The sequence below is a fragment of the Dendrobates tinctorius genome, unplaced genomic scaffold (genome assembly GCF_039654945.1).
Source record: "Dendrobates tinctorius isolate UK_male_01 unplaced genomic scaffold, ASM3965494v1 ptg000043l, whole genome shotgun sequence".
Taxonomy (NCBI): Eukaryota; Metazoa; Chordata; class Amphibia; order Anura; family Dendrobatidae; genus Dendrobates; species Dendrobates tinctorius.
Genome location: NW_027361711.1, coordinates 15,905,483 through 15,931,366, shown reverse-complemented (window position 1 = coordinate 15,931,366; position 25,884 = coordinate 15,905,483). Strand labels below are relative to the sequence as shown.

Sequence of the window (25,884 nt, the reverse complement as noted above, 5' to 3'; positions counted from 1 at the left end):
CACTGTAGTAGCAATGAAACTTGGCGATCAAAAGGATATGTTGCTAAACAAGGTGAATGGCTGAACAGCTAGTGGATAACGTTTCGCCCACATGGACCTTCATCAGATAGATGCTGTGTTGTTGAAGTGGAAGGTGAGTAGTCAATACTCATAGGTGATGACATTTTAAATGGACTGAAGGTGGTGAGAGGTATGCCTGTGCTGGGGTAGGGTAGCTGAAAGACACAGTCTGGATGCACTCAGTCATCATACCTCTCATCACCTTCAGTCCGTGATGAAGGTCAATGCAGACCGAAACATTATCCACTAGCTGTTGATCAGCAGACTGTAAATAAATTCACTTAGTTTAGCAACATATCCTTTGAGTGCAGCGCATCATTACTACTACTGGTACAGATTGGAACCCTACTCGGGCACCTCATCTATCTCCTCCGGAGTGCTGTTAGGCGCCGGGATTTTTCCACTGCGCGGAATGGATGCCAAGCCTTGTCTGGCCCTGCAGTCTCCCATTCGGGTCCGGCCGCTGAGACTGCTGCTCAGCACGAGCGTGTTTAGCTCAGGTTCATGCCATGGGTTTGGTTACTGCTGACTCTGCAGCCAAACCTTTAGTAACCAGTGACATACAGGTGCAGCCTTACGCTCTGGAGGTAAAGTCCAGAGATCACCTTACTGAGCATGTCCGTGATGTGGCGTCTTCCTATTGGAGGTCGGAACGTCAGCTGCTCTGGTAATGTGGCAGTTCCAGACTGGTCCACGGGCAAGGCCCTGTCCATCTGACAAGCGCCTGATGTAGAAAAGGCTGCCAGCGACGCCTGTGGGCGCGCTAGTATCATTTATGGCTGGTGTGTGTGAGTGGATACGCTGCCACTCTGTATGCACGTGTGTTAGGTTTCCTCCTGAGTTTTAGCCAGTTAGGGCTTTTTGTACCCACTTGGCTTAGCATCTGTTTCCTACATGTGAGCGGTTAGCACAGTGGACGTACAGAGCAAGTTTCAACCAAAGAGCTGTGCTCCCCTGTGAATTCTACAGGGTTTGCAGTTAGTGTCGGTTTTTGTATTTAGCATCTGTTTCAGCCACGTGTGCGATTGCGGGTCAGTTACAGAGCGAGCCCAACCCTTTAGCTCTACCACTCTGTCACACTAACAGAGCAGATTATTGTGTGTTCTGTTCATACTGCGTGGAGATAATAAGTGTCATGGTTAGGACATGGTTAATGTCCTGTTCTGACAGGGTTAACATTGCCGGTGTCATGGTTAGGACATGGTTAATGTCCTGTTCTGACAGGGTTAACATTGCCGGCCTCTCTTTGGATCTGGGAGGGGTATTTATGCTCACGCCATACTGGCATTCTCTGTCAGTTATACTGCTATTCTGGTGTGTCTGACCCCTGGTGTGTGTGTACTCTGCATAGTTTGTTTGCTTCCCGTGTATGACCCGGCTTGTTCCTTCACTCTGTACTCCGTCTCTCGTTTTTGGTGCCATTGTCTTTTCTGGTTCTGACCTCCTGGCTTGGCTATCGTTACTCCGTTACAGTTTACCCCTATTGTACCGTCTAATACCTGTTCTGGTTTTCTGATCTATTGCTACGTCCTGACTATTCTTTCTGTCTAAGCCCTTTGGTACTGTCCTGCTATCTCGTGCTTTGACCCGGCTTGATCTGGTATCTGTCTCTGTCTATGCTCCTTGGTAACATTGTCCTGTAGTTACCCTTCTAGGAGTTTCCCTGCAGCTCCTAGCTCTGTAGAGCTTAGGCCACGCCCCCAGCAGTCACGTGATTCAGGTCCTGGAGCATGCATTGTCACCACTGCTGCTCGCTCCGCAGGTATCTTTGTGCACAGTCTTTGTACTCAGGACACACACCCTGGCTCAGTGAGCAAGTGCAGTGCGGTGGTCCTGACAATAAGACTGCGTTAAGGAGTTCACTCGCTGTCTTAAGTTCATCATTGTTCACATTAGCAGCAGTTTTACATCTCTGCACGGTGGACGCCGGGGGTTGAGATCGCACTTTATTATTTTATATAGTGCGATCCGCCAACCCTAACATGCTGTTTATGATTTTTCTTCTAGAGTCCCTTTAAAAGGCGTTGCCAATATAACCAATAAACTTCTACTTAGTTAACATATTATATGGTGTGCTCCACCATCACTCCGATTCATCAAGGCAGGCATTGTTCACAGGTGCATGTTGAAGTCCGATGCTCTCGATTCATTAAAAGATGTATTTATTTTACTCACTTAAAAGTGCATCTCACTAAATTAGAATATCAAAAAGTTAATTTCAGTTCTTCAATACAAAAAGTGAAACTCTATCTAAAGTCATTACAAACAGAGTGATCTATTTCAAGTGTTTATTTCTGTTAATGTTGATTATTATGACTTACAACCAATGATAACCCAAAACTCATTAACTCAGTAAATTAGAATACTTTATGACGCCAACTTGAAAAATAATTTACTGAAATGTGTGCTCAGTAAATTTTTGAGTGGACTTTTCTTAACAATCCTTTCAAGGCTGCAGTTATCGCAGTAGCTTGTGCACCTTTCTCTACCACACTTTTCATTTTCACTCAACTTTCCATTAATATGCTTGGATGCAGCACTCTGTGACAGCCAACTGCTTTAGCAATGACCTTTTGTGGCTTACCCTCCTTGTGGAGTATGTCAATGACTGCCTTCTGGACAAGTCAGCAGTCTTCCCCATGATTGTGAAGCCTCCTGAAACAGACTAAGGGACATTTTTAAACGCTTAGGAAGCCTTTGCAGGTGTTTTTTGTTAATTATTCTAATTTACTGAGAACAACTTTTGGGTTGTCATTGTAAGCCATAATCATCAACAGTAACAAAAATAAACACTTGAAATAGATCACTCTGCAATGACTATATAATAGGAGTTTCACTTTTTTATTGAAGTACTAAAATAAATTAACTTTTTGATGATATTCTAATTTAGTGAGATGCACTTGTACATAGCACCATTATTTCCACAGCACTTTACAGACATTATCATCACTGTCCCCATTGGGGCTCACAATCTAGATTCCCTATCAGTATGTCTTTGGAGTGTGGGAGGAAACCAGAGTACCCGGAGGAAATGCACACAAACCCGAGGAGAACATAAAAACTCCCAGCAGATGATGTCCCTGTATGGATCAGAAGCATCTAAAAGGTGGCATGTGACTCGGCATTACTCTTGCTACAGTCAGAGACTGGAGTAAGAGTTCTAGCGTAATGGATGCCACAACTTGTTTTGATTTAGATGAGCTGTGGTGTCACACCTCTTCCCATTTTGGCAGAGCTGGGCAAATGAAGTGTGAAAATGCTAAAAGTTGCTAGATTTTTGCACAACCCAGCTTTTGAGGCTTTTCAAAGCAACTAAAGCAGAATTGTGACATAATTGCTTTGATGACTCAGGGGCTACATGTTTTATTAACCAAAACATGTCACATCATACATAGCAGGAAGCGACAGGATGCTGAAAATTTTGAATGGTGCGGTCATACCCTTGGGCTAATGTGTTAACAATTGTTGAATTGAGGTGAGAGATTTGCAGAATCCGACCTGGTTCACATTGAACTTGCTCCTTACTGAACTGAGAAACGATGGTAACTGATCAAAATAATGGTGTACTAAATATCCAGAAGGTAATGCTGAAGTTCGACATATTTATATGTTTGATCTGGAGGAGAGCCAAAATTACATTGAGGCTAGGTTTCCTGGAATATATAACCTTCCCCACAGTTTTCATAAAACAGGACAAAACAGTTCATTGTTTCAAATTTTCATTATTTTGTTGTTTAAAAGTGCAATGCTAAATACTCCACATACAGTCCAAACCTTTATAGAACAGATAAAAAAAGATAGTTTTCCTGGTGTTATAAAAAGTCTTTTGTTGCATTATTAAGAAATACGTCTTGATTCCCCTTTCCCACCCTCCTTTAAAACTCAGAGGAAGGCCCGGCTCTTCCTTCTGTAGTCACATGTCCACTGAACCAGCTACAAAGTCCTGGGATGCCAAAGAGGCCTGCAATGGGTTACATTGCTTTGACAACTCAGGACTCATCAGAAGATTAAAAAAGAAAGAAAAGATACAGGCTGCGTACAAACATAGCAAGGAGTGATTTAAGTAAAGAGAAGGATGGTGAGCATTGTCTTTGAGATGGTCAATTCTCTACTGGTGTGGGATTTAGGACAGGTTGGCTCACTATTACTTGTACTACATAGTCCTTGGGAATCTTGAGCTCTTCTAGCTTCATTTTGTCTGTGAGTGGCCGGCCAGAAAAAAACCAACGCTGGCTGGCAGGTTCAACGCCTTCTGCAGTGTGGAGGCGCCTCTTCATGTGATATACAGTGTCCGTGCTGCGCACTAAGAGCCGGAGGTCCTTGCCTGTTGAGAGGCGCAGGCGTAGCTGGCATTCATGACCGGTATTTGGAGGAGGCTCAGGGATATCTAAAGTTTCTGTGTCACTCTTCTCCTCAATCATATTAATGGGAGGGGCAAGGCAGTAAACTGGTAGCTGGTAGCGGTTTCCCAGTTCGTCGTAGCACTCAGTAAGGGCACCTTAAAAGAGAAAAAAAAAAAAATACATATGTAAAAAAAAATAATATTCTGAATAATAAAATAAAGAAAACATTTATTTAGTAAACTACATGATAATACAGGATCTCATTCATGTGGCAAAGACCAAGCACAGCCTTAAAAAGTGTTTAAAAAGTAGCCTGGAGGGGAGTTCTAATATTAATGGGGTGATTAGATACCAATAAAAACCCTTTATAAATACCTATCTTTAAGCCCTAAATCACTTTTTGTAATTGCTTTATTATAAAATTCCCCACACTTCTCACTATCCTGCTATTAGCTATATGCGCATTTTTTCTTTACTTCATGTGACATTTTGTTTGAGAAGAGTCTCACACCGGACATCACAGGAGACCGGGCCTGCACTCGCTACTCGGCAATGTCTATCACCCCTCCTCCAGCTGGACAACATCAGGGGGCAACTCTGCAGTCATTTACCACACCTACTGTCACCGAAGTATTCGGAGGACATTCTGCTTCAGGAGAGGTGATCGAGAAGTGACCACATCTTCAGTTGTGGCTGCAGTCAGGGTCAAAGCTTCTAACACCACAGTCTATTTCCCTAAAACAAATAGTCATCGGGGGTGGTGGTAGAAGCAGGGTGAGTGACACCTGCACCACCCCCTGATGACGATTCATTTGGGGATGGTGATTAAAACTGTGGGGCAGTGCTGCTGTCATTCACGCTGCTACCATCACCGCCCTCAAACGAACAGTCGTCAAGGGGTGGCCCTGGTGTCACCCACACGGCTTGTAGCACCTCCCCCTGATGAGGATTAATTTCAGGGAAAGACTACAGTATTAGAAGCAGTGACTGACAGCCATGGTGACTGACAGCCATGGTGACTGAAGATGTGGCAAATTCTCAAATCACCTAAACTGAACCAAGACTTGATCAGGGTACGGTGGTGACAGTAGCTGTGTTAAGTGACCACAGCGCCGCCCCCTAATGACATCCTGTTTCAGGAGGTGTGATAGACACTGCAGAGAAGCGAGTGCAGCTCCGGCGTCATGACATCGTGTTTGAGACTCCTCTCAAATGAAACGTCGCAGGAAGTAAAAAAAAAAAAAACAAAAAAACAAAAAAAAAACAACCTATGGAAATAGCAGAAAAGAGAGAATGGTACGAAATGTAATAATAAAGTCAATTATAAAAATGCTTACGGCTGAAAGATAGAAATTAATAAAGGGCTTTATAGGATTAGGATCACGGCTTTAACCTAGCTTTCAGATTTTTAAATATGACATAATGACAACAATTATGTGCTTAAAAACTGTGTCCAATTAAAAGTTAAGACTGTACCATTTGTTCAATATTATCCAAAAATCTGGTTAAAAAAAGATGCATTATAAAACACAGATATACACCGCAATAAAAAGCTTAAAAAAAAAAAAAAAAAAAAAAAAAAAAGCTTCACAGATTTTCTCATGATACCTACAGGTGGCGCACAAACACTAAGCAGTTATGTCATTGTACAGGAGCCAAGTCCTTACAGGAAAGCACATTAGATGGCATTTCGGCTAAAATGCTGCACGTTTCTCAGCTGGTCCTCATTAAAAATGTAGGAGTGTTTCGCTTTACTTTTATTTATTTTTTATTGCAGTCAGCTGGCAAAGCTTGCATGGCACAGAGGTAAGGTAGGTTATGGGTTGTTTTTGTGATTACACTGCAATATTTGTATTTAGTGACCTAATTCTTGACTAAAGTAATTGGCTATAATGGATCGAGCCATCATAACTCTCAATACAAAACTACAATAAAGACATGCAAACACCACAATAGATAAAAGAACACCAAGTGTCAACATCTTGAGATCACAACCTGTTGGGTTATCTCTGGAGGATACGTTATCTGCCTGGAGCAGAACATTTTATGGTCGGTGTGTGTACTGAAGAGGTAAACTAGTCATTAGTGGTGGTGTGTTTAGCTAGATTGTGGAATTTATCACTAGTCAGACAGATAAAAGAATAAGCTTCCTACATATAATTAAACTCCTCTCAAACAATACAACATTTGGCTTTGTCTTGATCTCAGGTAAGTAGCTAGTATATAACAACAATACATACCTAAGTATATCATCCCTATGTGTACCTCCTTGGAAGGATATACAAAAAAATAGGGGGGTGCATTTATATATTGCAATGGATCCACTATCACCGGATCAAATTCTGTTGACAATTTGGGAAATTGATACCTTTTACAGATTCCAAAACCATTTCATAATATGAGCTAAAGCTTTAAGGCGATAATAGCTAAAGTAACCTTAAAGCTTACCATTTCTAACGATGGTAACAAGCTGTATGGCTGCAGAATGAAAGCTACGTTCCTGTGTTACATCTTCATCAGCTGTAACAAAGCAGCGCACAGCAATAACTGGAAGTGCAGTGTGCCATTTATAAGAGACATGTGAAATCTGGGCGCAGAAGGTCCCAATTAAGAACAGCTGGCTTTTGATGTACACTTCTGACAAAGCCATGGGATGGGACCTATTGGGAAAGAAGAGCTTCCAGAGCAGCATCGCTGTCATGTTTCCACAGATGTAACCACAGAAATGGCTACCAGCCACAATCTCTTCTGAAGAGAACCTTGGGTAATGACTATTTCACATCATGTCATCAATTATTCCTAGAGCGTCAAAGACTCCATGCTACCAGAGAAGGAAATGTCCAGACAATCGCGGGATCGATCACGATGCACCCCCACTAAATGGCAACTGATGGGGACCCAGATTTGTGTTCCCCTTTGGGATACTTCATAATACCACAAGGGACTGCGGCAGTGACCGCAGCCTCTGCCCCTGATGACGTTGCCTTTGAGTATACCAAGCAGGCTCTCAGATTCTCAAACAAAAGCATAAAAAAAAAGTAAGGGAAAAATAAAGTTAGGGATGAAAAGGGAATTTTTAATGCACGCATATTCGAAAATAGTTTAGATCATTGCACTAAATAGACAAGGATTTAAAATGCAAATTACTTTGGACTTTAAATCCTTGTCTATTTAGTGCAATGATCTAAACTATTTTCGAATATGCGTGCATTAAAAATTCCCTTTTCATCCCTAACTTTACATTTTAGGCTTATCAGATGAAAATATCATATCATTGGATTTAGTATCAGCTATGCTTTGCCCAAATGCTTTTGAAACCCCCTGACTCACTATGTATCACTCATAAATACCTTTTTTATTTCACCCGCACTGTATGTTAACGAGTTGGGTACTGTCCGATGGGCGTTGTCTTTGGTCCTTCACTCCACCCCTTCTTGGCTGCTGTACGCAATAGTGCTCGGAACTTTCGTAGTTCGCGGCCATATTTCCCGCGTGCACATTGCAATGTGTTCTCGCATGTGCGCAGTATGCTTTGCCCAACTGTGGGCAAAGCCGTAAATAAGTAATGCGCATGCGCCGGCATATGCGATTGTGCTTTATGGCCCGGAAGTATACTTGTATACTTCCGGGCCATAGAAAGCCATGGCATAAGGGCAATTCTGTTTTTTGGCTTTGCCCACAGTTGGGCACATACTGAGCACATGCGAGAACACATTGCAATGTGCACGCGCGAAATATGGCCGTGAACTACAAAAGTTCCAAGAACTATTGCATACAATAGCCAAGGAGGGGTGGAATGAAGGACCAAAGCACGCCCATCGGACCGGACCCAACTCATTAACATACAGCACGGTTGAAATAAAAAAAAGGTGTTATGGGTAATACATGGGGAGTCAGGGGGTTTCACATGTATCACCCATAGCTCTTCCACAGCTAATCCCCACCTTTGGCCTTTTACCAACAATGCACTACTGGCTTCCACTATGGTATTTACATTTACCAACAGTGATCCATAAGTTCTGAGGTATACAGGCTAACCTAAACAGGACAAAAGAACACTACTCTCCCTGATGTACACCCCAAGCAGAGACCATTATTATGATCAGAACTACAGGTTAGAAACTTTTAAAGTCATGCCTAAAGCATAAGTAACCTGTAGCTAATGCTTCCATTGTGTACAGCAGAAGCCAACATATAGAATAATTCTTTTGTGTTTAGAATCTTTTCATAGCAATGAATATGACAGCACTATTTTTGCTCTATGACATCTGACAGTAACAGAATGTAGCATTAGATTTACTTCAGGGAGTCTTCAGCATCTCTTAAATCTGGCACCAGCCTTTTGATGCAGAGACTGAGTGCCAATAATGACTGAATCCAGCCCTCAAGTGTTCTTCCTTTAAGCATCAACCCGTACTACAGCCAAGTGTATGAGACAACGACTAGGAGTGGGGGTCCCTAGACAGTGGTACTTGGCATTCTGACGTGCTCCATAAATGAGCTGATGGGCAGCTGTTTGCTTTCTGACTGCTTATATTGTGGGGCGATTGATTTTTGTCAGTTTTACTTGTCATTGAACGTTTATAAAAACAGTCAGCCCAATCTCTATCACAAATTTACACTTAATACGGAAGCCAGCACCACATTATAGGGCAGCACAACATGATCCTAAATACAGTAACATCTCACGCAAAGATCATCTTTTTGGCCAGGACAACTTTTCTGTGACATATTACCAGTCCCCACCACATAACAAGCAAACTGGCCATGTTCTTTGAAAAGACCACCTCTCAGAAGGAGATTTAAAACATTTTTTTTTTAAACCATTCCATATTGAAAAGACAAAAAAAATAAAAAATCTACAAATGTCTTACATGGACAGTACTAAGACAACTGTCCATGCAGGAGAGTGAAAATGCTACGTAGGGGGTGATTACCTGTGATCATTGATCGCCATTTGACCCTTATTTTTTTCCTCTAGTTTCATCTGTGACCACGTTTTTCGACAGTGCCTACAGTAAGTGTCAGACACCTCAGATCATCATTCGTTCAGGCTGCTGCTTTATGCCTTTTCTAAAGCTCTGCGGCAGCCAATTTCAAGACCAAAAACTTTTGAAAAGTAGAGTCTACACACCACCAGCGAGAAATAGGATGGATATTTGGTAACTGTCTCACATATACTTATGGAAAACAGAGTTAGAGCGAATTGATTTGCAGGACCCAATGTATCCGCTGGATGGGAACACCAAGAATCGCCTCTTGGGAACCCCAAGAATTAGCCAGCTTGGGGCCACTTCATCATTGTGGTTTGAAGGACATATGTGACAATAGGCCTCACAAGACCTGTAAATGCAATCAAGTAAGAAGCCGTTCTCCCGCCCAGTGACCACAAATTAGGAACGTGGCAGGTGGACTGGGTCCTGAGAAGAAATTTTGCACCAACAGTAATGGAAGCCTGGGGATGTTCACTTTAAATGATAAAATGTTACCTCCCTGCACTAGCCAGTAGTGGGCGCTTACTGCATACTGTGTTATAGAGTTATAAAAAAAAAAAAAAAGTCAGAAATTCTGCTAGGGGTTCTTATGTGGCATCTGAAAGATGCAAGATTTTATCAATCAAGTTCATGTCTACAATAGCCATTTGGAGCTCTGTGGCAGACAAATGGTAATTTCACCAATTTAAGAAACATAGGACCCGTTTCATCAAGACCAGAGTTGTTCACGTCGCTCTTTGAGATGTGCGGGAGTCAGACGTTCCCGACTCCTAAACAGGTGCACGCATTAACAAGATGTTTTCACCGCAAAATGTTTGTAAAACTTGGAGTTGTGCATGAAGTTTGTAATCTCTAATTTTATGCCCGTCTCAGCCAGCGCCACCGAAGTGGGCAGAAACGGGGGCAGCTCAAGTTGTGGCGAAGTCTACCTGACAAATTCATCATCATTTACATCAGTAAAGTGGCATAAATTATGCTGGAAATGTACGTCAACCCTCGCTGGAGTAACCTTCGCGGGAAATGCGCACAGCCAACGTATGATGTTTAATTCATTAACCCCTAAAAGGGCCAAGGAGTTTGTTTTCCTTTTTTTTTCTCCGACACTCAGAGCCATTGTCTTTTTATTGCCCGGTTGACAGATGCATAAAGGATTTTTTTTTTTTGCAGGAAGAGTTGTAATTTTGAATGTCACCATTGATTTTATGTAAGGTACTGAAAAAAGGGGAATTTTTTTTTTTTTTTAAAGTGGGACGATATGCTGGAAAAAAAATTGCAAGTCCACCTTTTTGTTTTTTCAGTGTTCATTGTGCGATAATTAGCGTACCTGGAAAAATGATTGTCCAGGTAAGTCCAATTACACACTTAAAAAGGTCATGGGTCTTTTTTTAATGATATTCTGAATTATTTTTACGTGGCAGTGTCACGATCCCGCCGCTGACACCGGTATGTCACAGACGGAGGGATGCGACGCACTGCTGGCACACAGCTATCACAGGCGCAGGGAGGCTTATCTTAGTTATCCCACCGCCGGCACGTGACAAAAAACAGCAAGCTAGTCTTGCCCTACCAATTTATCGCAGGTGGGTTATTTTGGATGTCCCACCACTGCTAACATTCTTCCATGAACTGCGGGGATTTATGGATATCCCACTTTTCAGTTCCACTTTGGAACTCGCAGCTCTCCGGTGCCCCCCTTATCCTCAGGTCAGTCAGAGAACTACACCTAGGATAATTAGTCGCCGGACGGGATGCTTGTTGTGCACGGGCAATTAGACCGTTGCAGTGAGGGAATTATTAATGCTTTGGCCGCAGCCACCCAATCAGCATATAAGACCCTTCCGTCACTGCCAGCTAGCCCAACCAACCAAAACACACCACGCCGCCACCAGCTCCAGATTTCTCTGCTTAAGTTATACACTTAATAGAGGGGTTCGAAGCCAACCTAATCAGTAGCGTAATTATCTTAAAGGCACGTGTACGTTCGTTCCTAGAGTGTGAAGACAGACTAATAAATTTTATCATTTATTTCCAAAGGGTGGTCAGTGATTACACAGATAAAAGTTGTTACAAAGTTGAGACATTAGATATGTACAATGCAAATATAAAATAAACGGGATTAAAAGCAGAAATCAAACTTACAGTTGCTTAGTTGGTCTTAGGCAGAACCATGTGGCGGGGGAGGGGCAGCCAGCCACACGTCTCCACTCATCTGAGGGTCCTTTCAGCAGGGACTCTGCAGCTCGAATGGGGGGGGGGGGGGGGGGGGGGGGAGTACCTTATAGGTTTGGATTGATGACATCATAAAAGGGGTCGTCTGGGGTCGGTCCTCCCCCTCTCCTCTAGGTTACAATCTAATTACAAGACTTATAACTATATCTCGCCGAGGGTACCTCGGATAGACACGCACATGGTCTCATTCTTTTTAGTTTGTCAAATACAATAATTAAAGACCAAACATGCAGTGGTTGTATCACACATTTTAGGAGTAATCCAAGTTCTTGGTTTCTGGGGGTGCTGGAACCGTGAAAATTATGGGTCAGAACGTCGGTTTCGTGCCCTACGCAGAGATGTGATTTTTATACCTCTGTCACGTATACTGATCCAAGCACATGGTTGAGAACAAAAGTGGGAATCCTTTCCTGGCTGATTATCATTCAGTGCAGGGGGAAGGGAAGAGAATCCTCCCTGTGATCTCAGATTTCACAGAGCTGCAAGCAGAGAGACTGGTGTGTGTGTTTTGGGGGAGGGGGGGGTCGCAGCTACTTGACAGGCTGGTCTCATCAGTAGTGTAGCAATGGGAGATTCCGGAATGTTCCGCAAAATCATATCTTACTTAACATTACAGGCAGGATTTGTGGTGAGGTGCAAGCCACTCATCTGATGCTCTGGAATAATGTAGTGGCAATACCTCCTCATCAAAACCAGTGTGAGTAATTCAGGCATTGATGAACTGGTTCCAAAATTTCAATGCCTATTAGTTGGCTTCCTAAAAGGAAATATGTGCCACAAAATTAAGGCAGGGTATCACTCACTAAGTCACGCCACCCCCTTTCCAAGATAAGTCATGTTCCCTTCCCAAGTTGAGTAAGTGGTACAAAGTGTCTAAAACACAAATTATGAAAAACATTTTTTGGAGCATGTAATGCCAAAATTCTGCTTCATTTAGCTTGATAAATATCTCCCATGGTCCACAATTTAAAAGAGAACGTGATAAGAGTCAAATAATTTCAGTGCCCAAAAAATTGGAAAATCACCCAGTCATGAAGGGTTGAGGGTACAATGTGCATATGTCATGAGATTCATGCTGCCAGGCGCAAGAAAGCTGTGCATCAGACACTGGCTGTGTGATTGCAGCGTTACTTTCCCCGCTTTCCAAAATCTATAACTTTTTCTTAAAATTTTTAATTTTAGTATCTGGCCGATATTCCTGTACAAGGACTTGATTTTTGTGGAGCAAAATGTAGTTTTTAAGGACAACATTCACTTTTTCAAAAAAATGTACTGAAAAACAGGGGGGGTTTCTGTTTTTACTTTGTTCATTGTACAGTAAAAAAAAAAAAGTGATAAAGTTAGTCTATGGCGATACCCAAATTTATATTTTATATATATATATATATATATATATATATATATATATATATATATATATATATATATTTTTTTTTTTTTTTTTTTTCAGTAGAAAAAAAATTCAACTTAGACAAAAAAAAAAAAAGCCAACGTTTGCATTTTGAGAGACCCGTAATCTTTCTATTTTCGGTCAATAGCCTTGTGTTTCGTCAATAAAAATGTCAGCTAAGCACAGACATTCCCTATATTTGTGCTAAGCTGCCAGCATCGATACAATTTTGAGTTACGATGTGTTTTGATAATTTATTGCATTTTAAACATCAATTCTAAGGTTTCACTATTTTCAGTGTTTATTGTATGGAGTAAATAATTTTATATGTTGATAGTTTGAACTTGTATGCTTATTTTTCATATTAAAATGAACTTTTAATCCCAATAAGAGACTTGAACCTGCAATCGTATGACTGCTTCTACTATGATTTGCTGTATTGCAGAATATAGGTGGATAAATATGACAGACCGTGACCTTCGGCACGCCCCCGACTACCATGGTAACCCAACGATTGGAGGAGCGGCATTTAAATTGTTATATAGAGAGATTTGAGGTGGATCAAGTCGTTGTTTTCTGGGCCTGAGATGCTGCTGCGCTAACGCGAGATCTCACTGTGCTGTGTGGATGACGCAGCACGTGTCATCCACAACAATTAAACTGGGAATAGTTCAAGTGCAGCCGCTGCAATCAATCTCCTATACTCGTACATCTTATAAATGCAGCAATGCTTTAATAATACTATTATTGGTAAGATTGTGGGTCAAATGAAATTTCAATGAGCCTGGCTTCCTTCCCCTATGGCCAGCACCCTGTGCTATGCAAGAGCTGGGTTAGTAGGCTAATCATGCACTTCTGATGTTGACATTGAAGACCTGTGCGCCTGACTATCCAGGTAGTAGTGCATGTTGATATCATGTTTTCCAGAGGTCAAGCCACACTTCCTACTTGGCTCGTAACTGGCTAGAAGCCCAATTATCTTCTCTGTTGCTCCTAGCAATCAGTTTCTATTACTAGCTCAGCCCTGCCATTACTTGTAGAGTACACACTTGCAACTTCACTGAATCAAGACATCTGCCAACCTAGTCTGCTTTTCCTTTGAACTACTGCACTCATGTCTGATTACCTACTCCGCTCTGCTTTTCTTGTGCCTTTGGCACATTTGTCTCTGTACTTACAGCTCTGCTGAAATCCGCCATCCTTGCTGTTCCACATTGCATCTGGAAACTCCAGCTGTTGCATTTACACCTCCCATTCATGCTGTTCAAAGTGCCTTACTGCTCATCAAACCTACTGTGCCTGGCAAGGATAGAAAACGTGGCATATAGTATAGTACTTGTTCCTGTGTTCCCACTTTTCAAAAATAGACTAACCAGATTCTATTCCAAACTGAGTAAAAAAAAAAAAAAATATATTGTTGTGACAAATTATCTACAAATGCTTGCAGATTGCTGCAGATATGGCATGGTATATGTAACAAACCGCTTTCTAGATGGTACGAAACTCAGTGGTTAGCACTGCCACATTGCAAACTTGAGTTAAGGGGGTTTTACACTAAGCGATATCGCTAGCAATATCGCTAAAACGTCACTGGTTTTGTGACGTTATAGCGATATTGCTAGCGATATCGCTATGTGTGATACCAACGACCGGCTCCCCCGCTGTCCATCGCTGATCGCGCGAGAATGTCCGGCTCCATTTCTCGTCGGGCGCTTCCTGCTGAGACTTCCTGCTGTGACGACGAGCGACGCTGGACGCGGGCGGGAGGACGTCTGGATCGCTGTGTGTGAATGGTAAGTATCGTGCGCTGCGTCGCTGCTGCATCGCTGTGAGATCTTTCTGTATGAAAGCTCACTAGCGATCATTTAGCGATGCACCAGCGATCCTGACCGGGTCGGATCGCTGGTTGGATCGCTGGTGCATCGCTAAATGTAAAAGGGCCTTTAGTATCTTCTCTTTTCAAAGTCCTGGTCAGTCCCACTAATCAGTAAACGCTGGGGGTTGGATGCTGCATACTTGTACAACGTTCAACCCGCAGCATCCAGATGTTACAGCATGGTGGATGGGATTTAAAGAAATTCCATGTCCACTAAGGCGTCCAGAGACTCCCACAGCTCACCCGCAGAGACGGACATGTGGCGAGTCTCTCAAGACCACAGCATTTCAATTTCTCTTGCAGAGACACGAGTCTCTGGCAAGAGATATTTCACCCGTACAATGTATTGGACGCGGTAATTCCGCACGGTTCAGTGAACACATGCAGAATCACTAGTGTTCAATAGACGGCAGCGTTTTGGACGCAGCAAACATGCACTGCGTCCAAAGCGATTACAGTCCTGGATCGTGGGCAGATAGCCACAGAGATGAACTAACCCCGAACTTTACGATCGTACCAGACACCTGGTGTCAGGTACTGAAACCTGAACACAGACCACTCACAGGCTTCCATGCGAGACGTGTGTGTGCAGTGCTGAGCTGCTTCCAATACTCCATGAACATGGCCGGTGCTGATGACGCCATCAACAGCATTACTACCCCACGTCAATACTTCCTTGAAAAAATGCTTCTGGTGATGATGGATGAGGTGGTGGCACAGGAGGAAGAGAAGGAGTAACAGGGAACATTCACATCATCATCAGGCCAGTCATCCACACACGGCTGAGAGCGTGGGACACTGTACAAACAGTGGTCAGGTACCCAACTGTCGAGGCAAGGGACAGTTTTAGAGGATGAGAAACAGTGTTCACAGCAGGGTGGCACTCAAAGCAGCTCACGGGCATCACTGGGGCATGGATGGGGGGGAATACGGAGGACATAGACAATACGCCTCGCACAGAGGACAGCTTGTCGTTGCCTCTAGACATTCTGGCACACATGAGCCAATACATGCTGCAGTGCCTGCGCAACGACCGCCGAGTGCTGGATTGTTGCCACTGCTGATTACTGGGTTGCCAATAACACAAAAACAGCGTTTGCAACGTCCTCCTTTACCACCTACACCCCCCCCTCCTTCCCTTGAACCTCCTGGATCCTAGTTCAATGTTCAATTTTTTTTAATTTTTTTATTCTGTCATTTTAAGCAATTTCCCTATAAACATTTATTTTCAGGGCAATTGTCCTCCTTTTACCCCCATTATGATTCCTCATTGACTTCTATGGGGTTCGGGTTCATATTTGGGTAAGAGCTCTGGTACCCGAACTGACAAACCCAAACATCCACAGGGCTGCTCATCTCTACTTACACTAAATTGGAATTATGATCACTCTATTGCATTTCATGTTTTAAACACATCACAGAATTACCGTAACTTAAAATCAGACTCAATTTAATTCTTCAATAACTTTATGCATAAGTTTGATAATATAGGAAGCTAAGCCTCACAAATTCAAGATACACCCCTGATCTAAACCATGCAAAATGCACTTTTTTTTGGTGGAGGCTCGCATTGTCATATTTTTCTACTTTAAAAAATGGCAATGTCACTTCGACAAACTTTGCATGAATCAGTGCCAAAAGGGTAGCTTGTGTCTGTCAGCACAGTGTCGAGAGCATGGAGCAGATACCAGGAGATGTGGAGGCGGCCATAGGAGGGCAACAACCCAGCAGCAAGACTTCTACCTCCTCCTTTGTGCAAGGAGTAACAGGAGGAGCAGTGCCAGAGCCCTGCAAAATGGCCTCCAGGAGGCCACTAACATCCATGTGTCTGTTCAAACTGTGAGAAACAGACATCATGAGGGTGGTATGAGGGCCAAATATTCCCAAGAGGGTGTTTTGCTTACAGCCGCGCAGGGCTATTGGCATTTGCCAGCCAACACAAAGATTAGCATATTCGACAATGGTTCCCTGTGCTCATCACAGACGAGAGCAGGTTCACACTGAGCCCATGTGACAAACTGGAGACGCCATGGAGAATGTTCTGATGCCTGCAACATCCTCCAACATGATCAGTTTGGCAGTGGGTCAGTAATGGTGTGGGGGAGACATTTCTTTGGAGGGCTGCACGTCCCTCCATGTTCTAGCCAGAGGTACCTTGACGGCCATTATTCACCAGGATGAGAACCTCAGAACCATTGTGAGACCATATGCAGGTGCACTGGGCCCTGGGCTCCTTCTGATGCATGACAATGCTAGGCTTCATGTGCCTGAAGTGTGTTAGCAGTTCCTGCATGATGAAGGCATTGATGCTATGTACTGGCATACCCGTTCCCCAGACCTGAATCCAATTGAGCACATCATGTCATGTTCTATCCACCAACACCATGTTGCACCACAGACTGTCCAGGAGCTGACTGATTGCTTTAATCCAGGTCTGGGAGGAGATCACTCAAGAGAACATCCACTGCCTCATCAGGAGCATGCCCAGGCATCACAGGAAGGTCATAGATGCACGTGGAGGGCACACACAATGAGCATAATTTTCCTTGTCTTGAGGCATTTCCACTGAAGTTGAATCAGCTTGTTATTTGATTTTCCACTTTGATTTTGAGTTTCAATCCAAATCCAGACCTTCAAGGCATATTAACTCTTATTTACATTGATCATTTTTATGTTTTTTCAACGCATTCCACCATGTAGTTCAGATTTGCAACTGGAATATTTCATTCAGTGATATCTAGGATGTGGTATTTTAGTGTTTCCTTTATTTTCTTGACCAGTGGAGACTCTTCAGTGCGCATAAGATGCCATTGTTCTCGGCAGCACGAGTCATGTTTGAACAGGACAATGCACTGCAGAGAATGATTATTTTTTTGTGCAGCACAAAAACGATCATTTCACCTGATGAATGCTCTATAGCCAGGGCCTGGTGTACTTCACATGATTAACAAGGTTGGACTGTCAGCATGGCTGACTCACTCTGTGCTCTCTGAAATGACGCTAGGATAGGCAGCTTAGCCTATGCAACGTTGGAGTGTTACATAGGCTGTGAAGCTGGCTAGATCCTGCCAGCTGCAAAGAAATGCCTGCGTGTGCTTGCTGCTTGCCGAGGAAACAGGCCACTACTGATGGCCAACGAGCAACGTACAATAGAATTAAACAATAGAATTAAAAATCCTTAGATTCCAGAAAATGAAGAGGACTTTTAGATAGAGGTAACCTGTAAAGTTGCTCATATTTACAAGCACTTTAAAATTTTACTCGTTTCAGAAGTTGAGAAAAGCGGTTTACGGCAGGGTCTTGTCATGGTCACAAACAGGAGCCTGTAATAACCAATGAACTACCCTCTGCAGTGAAGGAACGTGCCGATAATTTACTGAGTGGCACACTAGTGTTCTTCAACAGCGACCATGCTGATCCTCAGAGGCCAGCATTCAGCACGGCGCAGGCTACAATTGGCAATACTAAAGGCAGCCTGTGGTCAGTGGGCTGTGCACCTCTGGTTCAAATCCATTAATGTGATCACAAAAACAAAGAATCCCTACACCAGTTGGAGCTCAGCATGGAGAACCAGCATATTCCAAAAGGCTTTATCATTTGATGCCTTTGCTTGTTAAGCAATGTATGTAAGAAAGCATAAGCACCCATTGTATTGGGTCTACCAATTTATACTGGTAGATTACACCGCTATCATAGCATATTGCCATGTTTAAATTGCTGGACAATTTCCAACAAAAAATTTTTCCGCTGACTCAAGATTGAACTTCCATAGTTCAAAATCAAATATAGATATCGTAAGAAAAAAAAAAAATAAATAACCAGGCGCCTTCCTTTGTAGCAAGATTCAATCTCAAGCAAATCAGCTGTGTTGCTTCCTGGTGACGTTCCAGCTTTTCTCTTCAAAAAGGATTAAAATTCAATGAATTATAACAAGATCTGGTAAACCAGATATTTCATTGCAATAATAACTGGTCTTGATACAAGAGAAAGTACTGTTATACCACTTAGAGTGTTGCATAGAGTGGTCATACTTAGGATTTGGTTTGCCTCACTAAAGACAATGTATGTGTTGTCTACACACAACCCATCATTGTGGGATCAAATCATGGGGCGGCTGATCGGCCATCACCCTATGTAAAAGAACGTAGATGTTCTGGTCATGCCCGTAGATTCCAATGAATGAACCAGTCAAAATCAGAGTTCCTTGTAATCCCTGATGCTCTGTAATACAGCTAGAGCCCATAACGGTACAATTACATGTACAGCTCAAAGGCAGCAGGCCAATACGCCTCACTTTATTGCACATGTGCTGCATGCCGACTACATCCTATCCTGCCATATACGGTGTGCATTGGAGTGCTACCACTTGTTTTTTTGAGAAAATTCTAAAACTGATCGTTTTGAGTGACAAGGATAACACCATTCTGGTATTATCCCGAGATTTCAGTGCCGAGATGTCCGTCTGCGCATGCGCGGCGGCCATTTTCCAAAAAGAAAGCAGGCATGGAGCGACAGAGACCCCCCCACGCTGAACGGGACAGAGCGCGGCGGCGGTGGGGCGGAAGAAACCACCGGGGGACAGGAGCGCGGCGGTGGCGGACAGCGCAGCGGCAGCATCAGGGCACAGAGTGCCGCGGCAAGTACCCTCAGAACGGGACAGAGCGCGGCGATGGCGGCAAACACCGGGGGGACAGAGCGCGGTGGTGGCGGTAAGAACCGGGGGAGAGCGCGGCGGTGGTGGCAAGCAGGCACTGGGGGACAGAGTGCGGCGGTGGTGGCAAGCAGGCACCGGGGGACAGAGCGTGGCGGTGGTGGCAAGCATCAGGGGACAGAGGGCGGCGGCAGTAACAGACACCGGCAGCGGCACGCTGCACATCAAAACACCCCCTCATCCCAGCAGCAATGTTCCACTCCGGCCTCCTCCATCACCACCCCTGGAAAGCAATAAAACGCATGGATTATAAGATGCACCACCATTTTATTAAAAATAAAGTTTTTTTCCTATTTTTCTCCTCAAAATTTGGGGTGCGTCTTATAATCCGGAGCGTCTTATAAAGTGAAAAATACGGTACGTCATAATAATGACCTGCTAGGAATACACCGGCTACATGGTATCTTAAGTATGTGGCATGTGTAAGTCTAAGAGGTAATTACGGTACTGTATACCTTAGGCCTCTTTCACACTTCAGTTTTTTGCCATCAGTCAAAATCCGCCAAAATTTGAAATTGGCGGATCCGCTTTTTCTTGTTGCGGATCCGCCATTTTCCCCATTGGGATACATTAGTGGCGGATTTTGACGGATGGTCGTCCGTTGCGTCCGATATTCGGCGGATCCGCAAAATTCTTTGCGGATTCTGTCTGAGGGGGACGGAGCTTGTAACGTTTTTTTCGCCATCAAAATGGCGGATGACTGACGGCGGATCCGCCGTCATCCGCCATGCGGTAGAATGGGCGCCTATGGGCGGCGGATCCGCCGGGATCCGCGATTTTGCGGAATCCGCCGGCAGGATCCGCAAAATCGTACTGGGCATGCCCAGAAAAAAAAGATACTTTTCCAGACAGTCCCAAAACTATATAAGGTGGGCTAATTGGGCCCAGACATGCAGTAGCAGCCAGCCAGACAGCAAGCAAGCCATCCAGCCACCAAGACTGCCACCAAGCCTGCCAGACAAGCCACCAAGCCTGCCAGACAAGCCACCAAGCCTGCAGACAGCCACACAGCTATCAAGAGGCCTGCCAGTACCAGCTCACCAACAAGTGTGAGTATACCTATTTATCACATTTCTGTGTGTGTGTGTGTGTGTGTGTGTATGGCCTGCTAGTGTGTAGCCTGCCTGTGTGTGTGTGTGTGTGTGGTCTGCGAGTGTTGCATGTCTGTGTTTTTTTTTTATACTTTTTTCTGTTGCTTGTGTACTGCATTTTATTTTCATACAACTGTAATTATATTGTATTTTTTATGCTGTGATTGAGTGGTGTATGGTATGTGGTGTAATTGGGCCCAGACAATCCGGCACCAGCAACACAAGACACCAAGCAAGATATCCGACTCCAGCCTGCCTGACAGAAGATTCAACTAGAGCTATAAAACCTGTCTGCCCAGCTGCAAGTCTACCACCTGCAAGACCCTTGGAGCGTGTGTGTGTGTGTGTGTGTGTGTGTGTGTGTGTGTGTGTGTGTGTGTGTGTGTGTGTGTGTGTGTGTGTGTGTGTGTGTGGTGTCTGTAATGCATTTTTTTTTTATTCCATTTTTTTTTCTGTTGCATGTGTACTGCATTTTATTTTCATACAACTGTAATTATATTGTATTTTTTATGCTGTGATTGTGTGGTGTAAGGCCGGTTTCATATTTGCACTTTATAGCGCAGCGATGACCCGCACATGGCCGCCGCTAATCCCCGTCCCATCCGGTCATCGCCGCCTACTAGCGCACATGGACGCTTAGGATCTGTGCACCTTATGTTTAGTATGGGGTGCGCAGATGGTGCGCTGGCAGGATTTTACAGTGTGCTGTGCACTTTTGAAGGTGTGCCCTTGTGCGCCAAATGCAGCATGTTGCATTTTGTTGCGCATGGCACACCTTCAAAAGTGCGCAGCACACAGTAAAATCCTGCCAGCGCACCATCTGCGCACCCCATACTAAACATAGGGTGCGCAGATCCCAAGCGTCCATGTGCGCTAGTAGGCGGCGATGACCGGATGGGACGGGGATTAGTGCAAATGTGAAACTGACCTAACTGGTATTGTATGTGGTGTAATTGGGCCCTGACATCTGGCAACAGCCACACTGAAGACACCTAACCAGACATCAAACTCAGCTGCAAATCTTCCACCTGCAAAAGAGTGTGTGTGTGTGTGTGTGTGTGTGTGTGTGTGTGTGTGTGTGTGTGGGTGGCCTGGCTGTGTGGGTTTTTTTTATTTTATTTTCAGATTTGCAATCGTGTTATTAATGTATATGTTGTAAATTGGTGTTTTTTTATTTTTCATTTATTGTGGTATTTAAAATAAAGAGCAGAGGAGCTCCTATTTGTTGGAAAAAAAAAAAATTATAAAAAAAAATAAAAAAATAATAAACTGTTTTGAAAAAAATCTCGTTTTGTATCATTTAAAAAAAAGGTAAAATTAAGTTACCATAAAGGTACATAAGTGTGGTTAAAAGTGAGATTCAACATGAAAATAATCTGGGTATACACAGCTACATGAAAATAATCTGGGTATACACAGCTGAGTTTTTAAGGGAATTCAAAAACATCCAAACACAGTGTGGGTATACACAAAATAAACACCTTCAATCACTGGTTACACTCTCGGTGAGAGTTTGAGGGAATGCAAACACTGGTTTACACACCTTAATCACTGGTTACACTTGGCAACACCTTCAATCACTGGTAACACTACACTGGTTTACACACCTTCAATCACTGGTTACACTTGGTAACACTTTTTCAGGGAATTCACATGCAAAAAAGGGGTTTACACAAAATATTACACACCTTCAATCACTAGTTACACTCGGTGAGAGATAAGGAAATGTAAACATGAAAACACTTAATCATTTTCTTAATACTTACAGATCACTAATGAAGAACCAAAAAAGCAGAGATGGTCAGCCAGATGGCAGAAGGGATGGTCAAAGACAGCGCAGCAGCGAGGAACGGCGAGAGCGCAGCAGAGAGGAACGGAGAGAGCGCAGCAGAGAGGAACACACAGGCCGTGGCAGATTACACGCAAGTTTCCCTGTAAGTATAAAGACCTGAAAGCTTATGATCGTTTCTATAGTAGCTTAGCAATTATCTTTATACTTCCAGATAACTTCAGAAAGAACCACCAACCAGACCCCAGCAGAGACGGTGAGGAATGCAGCAGCGAACACGGTCGGACAGGCCACAGCGGAAACAGTTGGACAGGCAGCGGAGATGGTCGCACAGACCGCAGCAGATACCGCCAGCCAACCTTTATTTTCCCTGTAACTATAAAGGCCTGAAAGCTTATTATGATCCTTTGTATAGTAGCTTAACAAGTGTCTTTATACTTGCAGATGACTTCAGCAAGCACCACCAGCCAGGCCACAGCGGAGACTGTGAGGCAGGCCGCAGCGGACACGGTCGGACAGGCCGCAGCGGAGACGGTCGGACAGGCCGCAGCGGAGACAGTCGGACAGGCCGCAGCGGAGACAGTCGGACAGGCCGCAGCGGAGACAGTCGGACAGGCCGCAGCGGAGACAGTCGGACAGGCCGCAGCGGAGATGGTCGGACAGGCCGCAGCGAAGACGGCCAGCCAACCTTTATTTTCCCTGTAAGTATAAAGGCCTGAAAGCTTATTATGATCCTTTGTATAGTAGCTTAACAAGTGTCTTTATACTTGCAGATCATTTCAGGAAGCACCGCAGCTGCCAACGCAGCAGCCACAAACCATTATGTCTTCTCCTGAAAGCTCCCCCTCACATCATCAGCGAGCTGAGGTAAAAAATTTTTTTTTTTTTAATTTAAAGTATTTTTTTTTTTGGGTTAAAAACACTATCCTATTATGTTTTAACAGGAAGCTGATTCAGAGGAGCTTCCAGGAGGAGACGTGCAGGGTGGAGAGACGCAAGGAGGGGGTGCGCAGAGTGTAAGTTTAGCACATACACAGATACATAATGCTACACCCAACACAAACATTCATCACAGTGCACACACCATAACTACGCATCCATCGAAACAATTTTTTTTTTTTTCTTTCCCACAGTCTTCAGAATCCGGTGCCCGTACTAGAGTGACTCCCAGGACATCCCAGGGTCGTCAAGGTGATGCATCTGGTGGTCGGCAAACGGTAAGTAACCCTATTTGGATAATTGTTTAAATGAACATCATGTGTTTGAATAGAATGTAATTTTTTTTTTCTTTTGTTTTTTATCTTCACAGGTTTCACAGGGTGCTCCCCGCAGACATCTGGAGGAGGGTGTGGTCATTGATACTGATGACCTCATCCGTAAGGTGGAAAACCGGGAGCCGCTGTGGAACATGGCAAACCTTCTACACGCCGACCAACCAACCACCCGACGGCTCTGGGATGAGGTGTGTTCCTAGGTTATTGACAACTGGGAGGAACTCAATGCGAGGGCCAGGGATTTTGTGCGTAAGTATTACAACTTCAGTAACTTATATTTCCAGCATGTGAAGTGTTGAATACTAAACCTTTTTTTTTTTTTTTTTGCTTCACAGGTGACAGGGTTATCACACGGTGGCGGTCGCTCCGGGATCGCTTCAAGAGGGACTACAACAAAGAGATTCAGACCCCGAGTGGATCGTCGGGAGGACGCCGGGGACCCCAGTACAAAAACTACAAAGCCCTGGCGTTCCTGCGATCTACAATGGTGGGCAGAAGGTAAATATTCCCCAAACAATTCCTGTAGTAGAAATGTTTAACCAATTTTTTTTTCAGCAGACTTAAATTAAATATCAATATTTTTAATACATTTTTTTCTCCTTTTTTTTAGCACCATCTGCAGCACTCGGGAGTCTGCATCAGAGTTGCGTCCCTCTGGAGTGATCCCTAGTGAGACCGCCCCCGGTGACCACATCGAGGTATCCGACCCCTCTGTACCTACCCTCTTGTCTCATCCCTCTATCCCCTCCACCAGCACTGGAGCAGCAGGGCAGACTTCATCACATGAAGCTGCTGGTGACGACTTGGTCCCTGTTCCCCACCCCTCAGACACTGCCGCAACATCTCGACCAACTTTTGGTTCTGGCCGGCAGCGTCTGAGGAGTCAGGAAAGGCTGACCTTGTCTGACTGTTTGAGTCTAAACTCATCTGTCCAGCACGGTTTCCACACTTATGGACAACGGTTATCTTCTGGGTTGACCATGATCAAAGTATCATGGAACTCAGAAGATACATGGAACAGATGAATTTAGAATCAAACCAGACACCGAGACATACCTTTTTTCAATCTGTTGTCCGGCAAATGGAAGGTTTAAGTACTCACCAGCAGATGCGTGTGATGCAAGCCTGTCAGAATGCTCTAGTGGAAGTGCTTGCTGAAGCATCTCATCCTCCCCCTGGCCATCCTCCCCCTGTCCATCCTTCCACAGTCCATCCTTCCCCCGTCCATCCTTCCACCACCATCACACAGCCGTCCCTCCTCCTACCACTCCCTCTCCTTTCTCTAGTTCCCCATTCCATTCTTCCCAGTACCTACCTTCCCCATTGCATTATACCCCAATGCCCTCACCATACCCACCCCCACATACACCTTCAATGTACCCACAAACCTCATCTGTTCATCCACTCCCGTCCCAACCACATGTGTTAAACCCCCCTTCCACTTCTGGTCCTCACCAACTCCCTCCCCAGTCCTCTACCCCCCCCCTCGATGTGGTCAACCCTGTTAACCCCTCCAATACTATCTCCACCCAACATTATCACACTCGGTGATGTTTTCTTATATATAAAAAAAAAAAAAAAAATAAAAAAAATTTAAAAATAAAAAAAGGTAATATATACCAAGAAAAAAAGTTACAAAAAGTAATATATACCAAAAAAAAAATTACAAAAAAGGTAATATATACCAAAAAAAAAAAAATTACAATATTACAAATTCAGAAATAAACTGGTTTTTTTTTTCCAAAAAACTTTATTGTGTTGTTTCTTTTTTGCTTCTTTCTTTTGATATATACAAATTACACCAGTGGTGTAAAAGGTAAACACAACACTTGGTAACACAACACACAATATTTCACAGTACACCGGTGGTGTACAAGGTACAAAAAAACACTTGGTAGCACAACATTTGGTACCATTTCAAAGTGTGAAACGCTTGGTACACAACACCTGGTAAAATTTCAAAGTGTCACATTTTACACTTGGTACATTTGTAAGTGCAAAACAACACTTGGTAAAACTTTATGCTTGGTACCCAACAATTGGTACCCAACAATTGGTAACACTGGTAAAACTTTATGCTTGGTACCCAACAATACTGGTAAAGTGTAAAACTTGAAGAAAAAAAAA

At 43.8% G+C, this 25,884-nt stretch overlaps 1 protein-coding gene and 1 long non-coding RNA gene across 2 annotated transcripts in view; one reads left to right on the top strand and one right to left on the bottom strand.

Moving 5' to 3' along the window:
* Nucleotides 1-3,762: 3,762 nt before the first annotated feature.
* Nucleotides 3,763-25,884, bottom strand: part of UBTD2 (ubiquitin domain containing 2) — a 76,432-nt gene continuing 54,310 nt past the window's right edge. The window contains exon 3 of the mRNA XM_073575219.1: nucleotides 3,763-4,558. Within this exon, the coding sequence (XP_073431320.1) occupies nucleotides 4,161-4,558 (398 nt within the window). The 3' untranslated portion in view covers nucleotides 3,763-4,160. The remainder of the gene's footprint in view (nucleotides 4,559-25,884) is intronic.
* LOC141088958 (uncharacterized) lies at nucleotides 23,278-23,604 on the top strand. The gene is made up of 2 exons (XR_012232108.1): nucleotides 23,278-23,350; nucleotides 23,428-23,604. It is a non-coding gene; the product is annotated as an uncharacterized lncRNA (long non-coding RNA).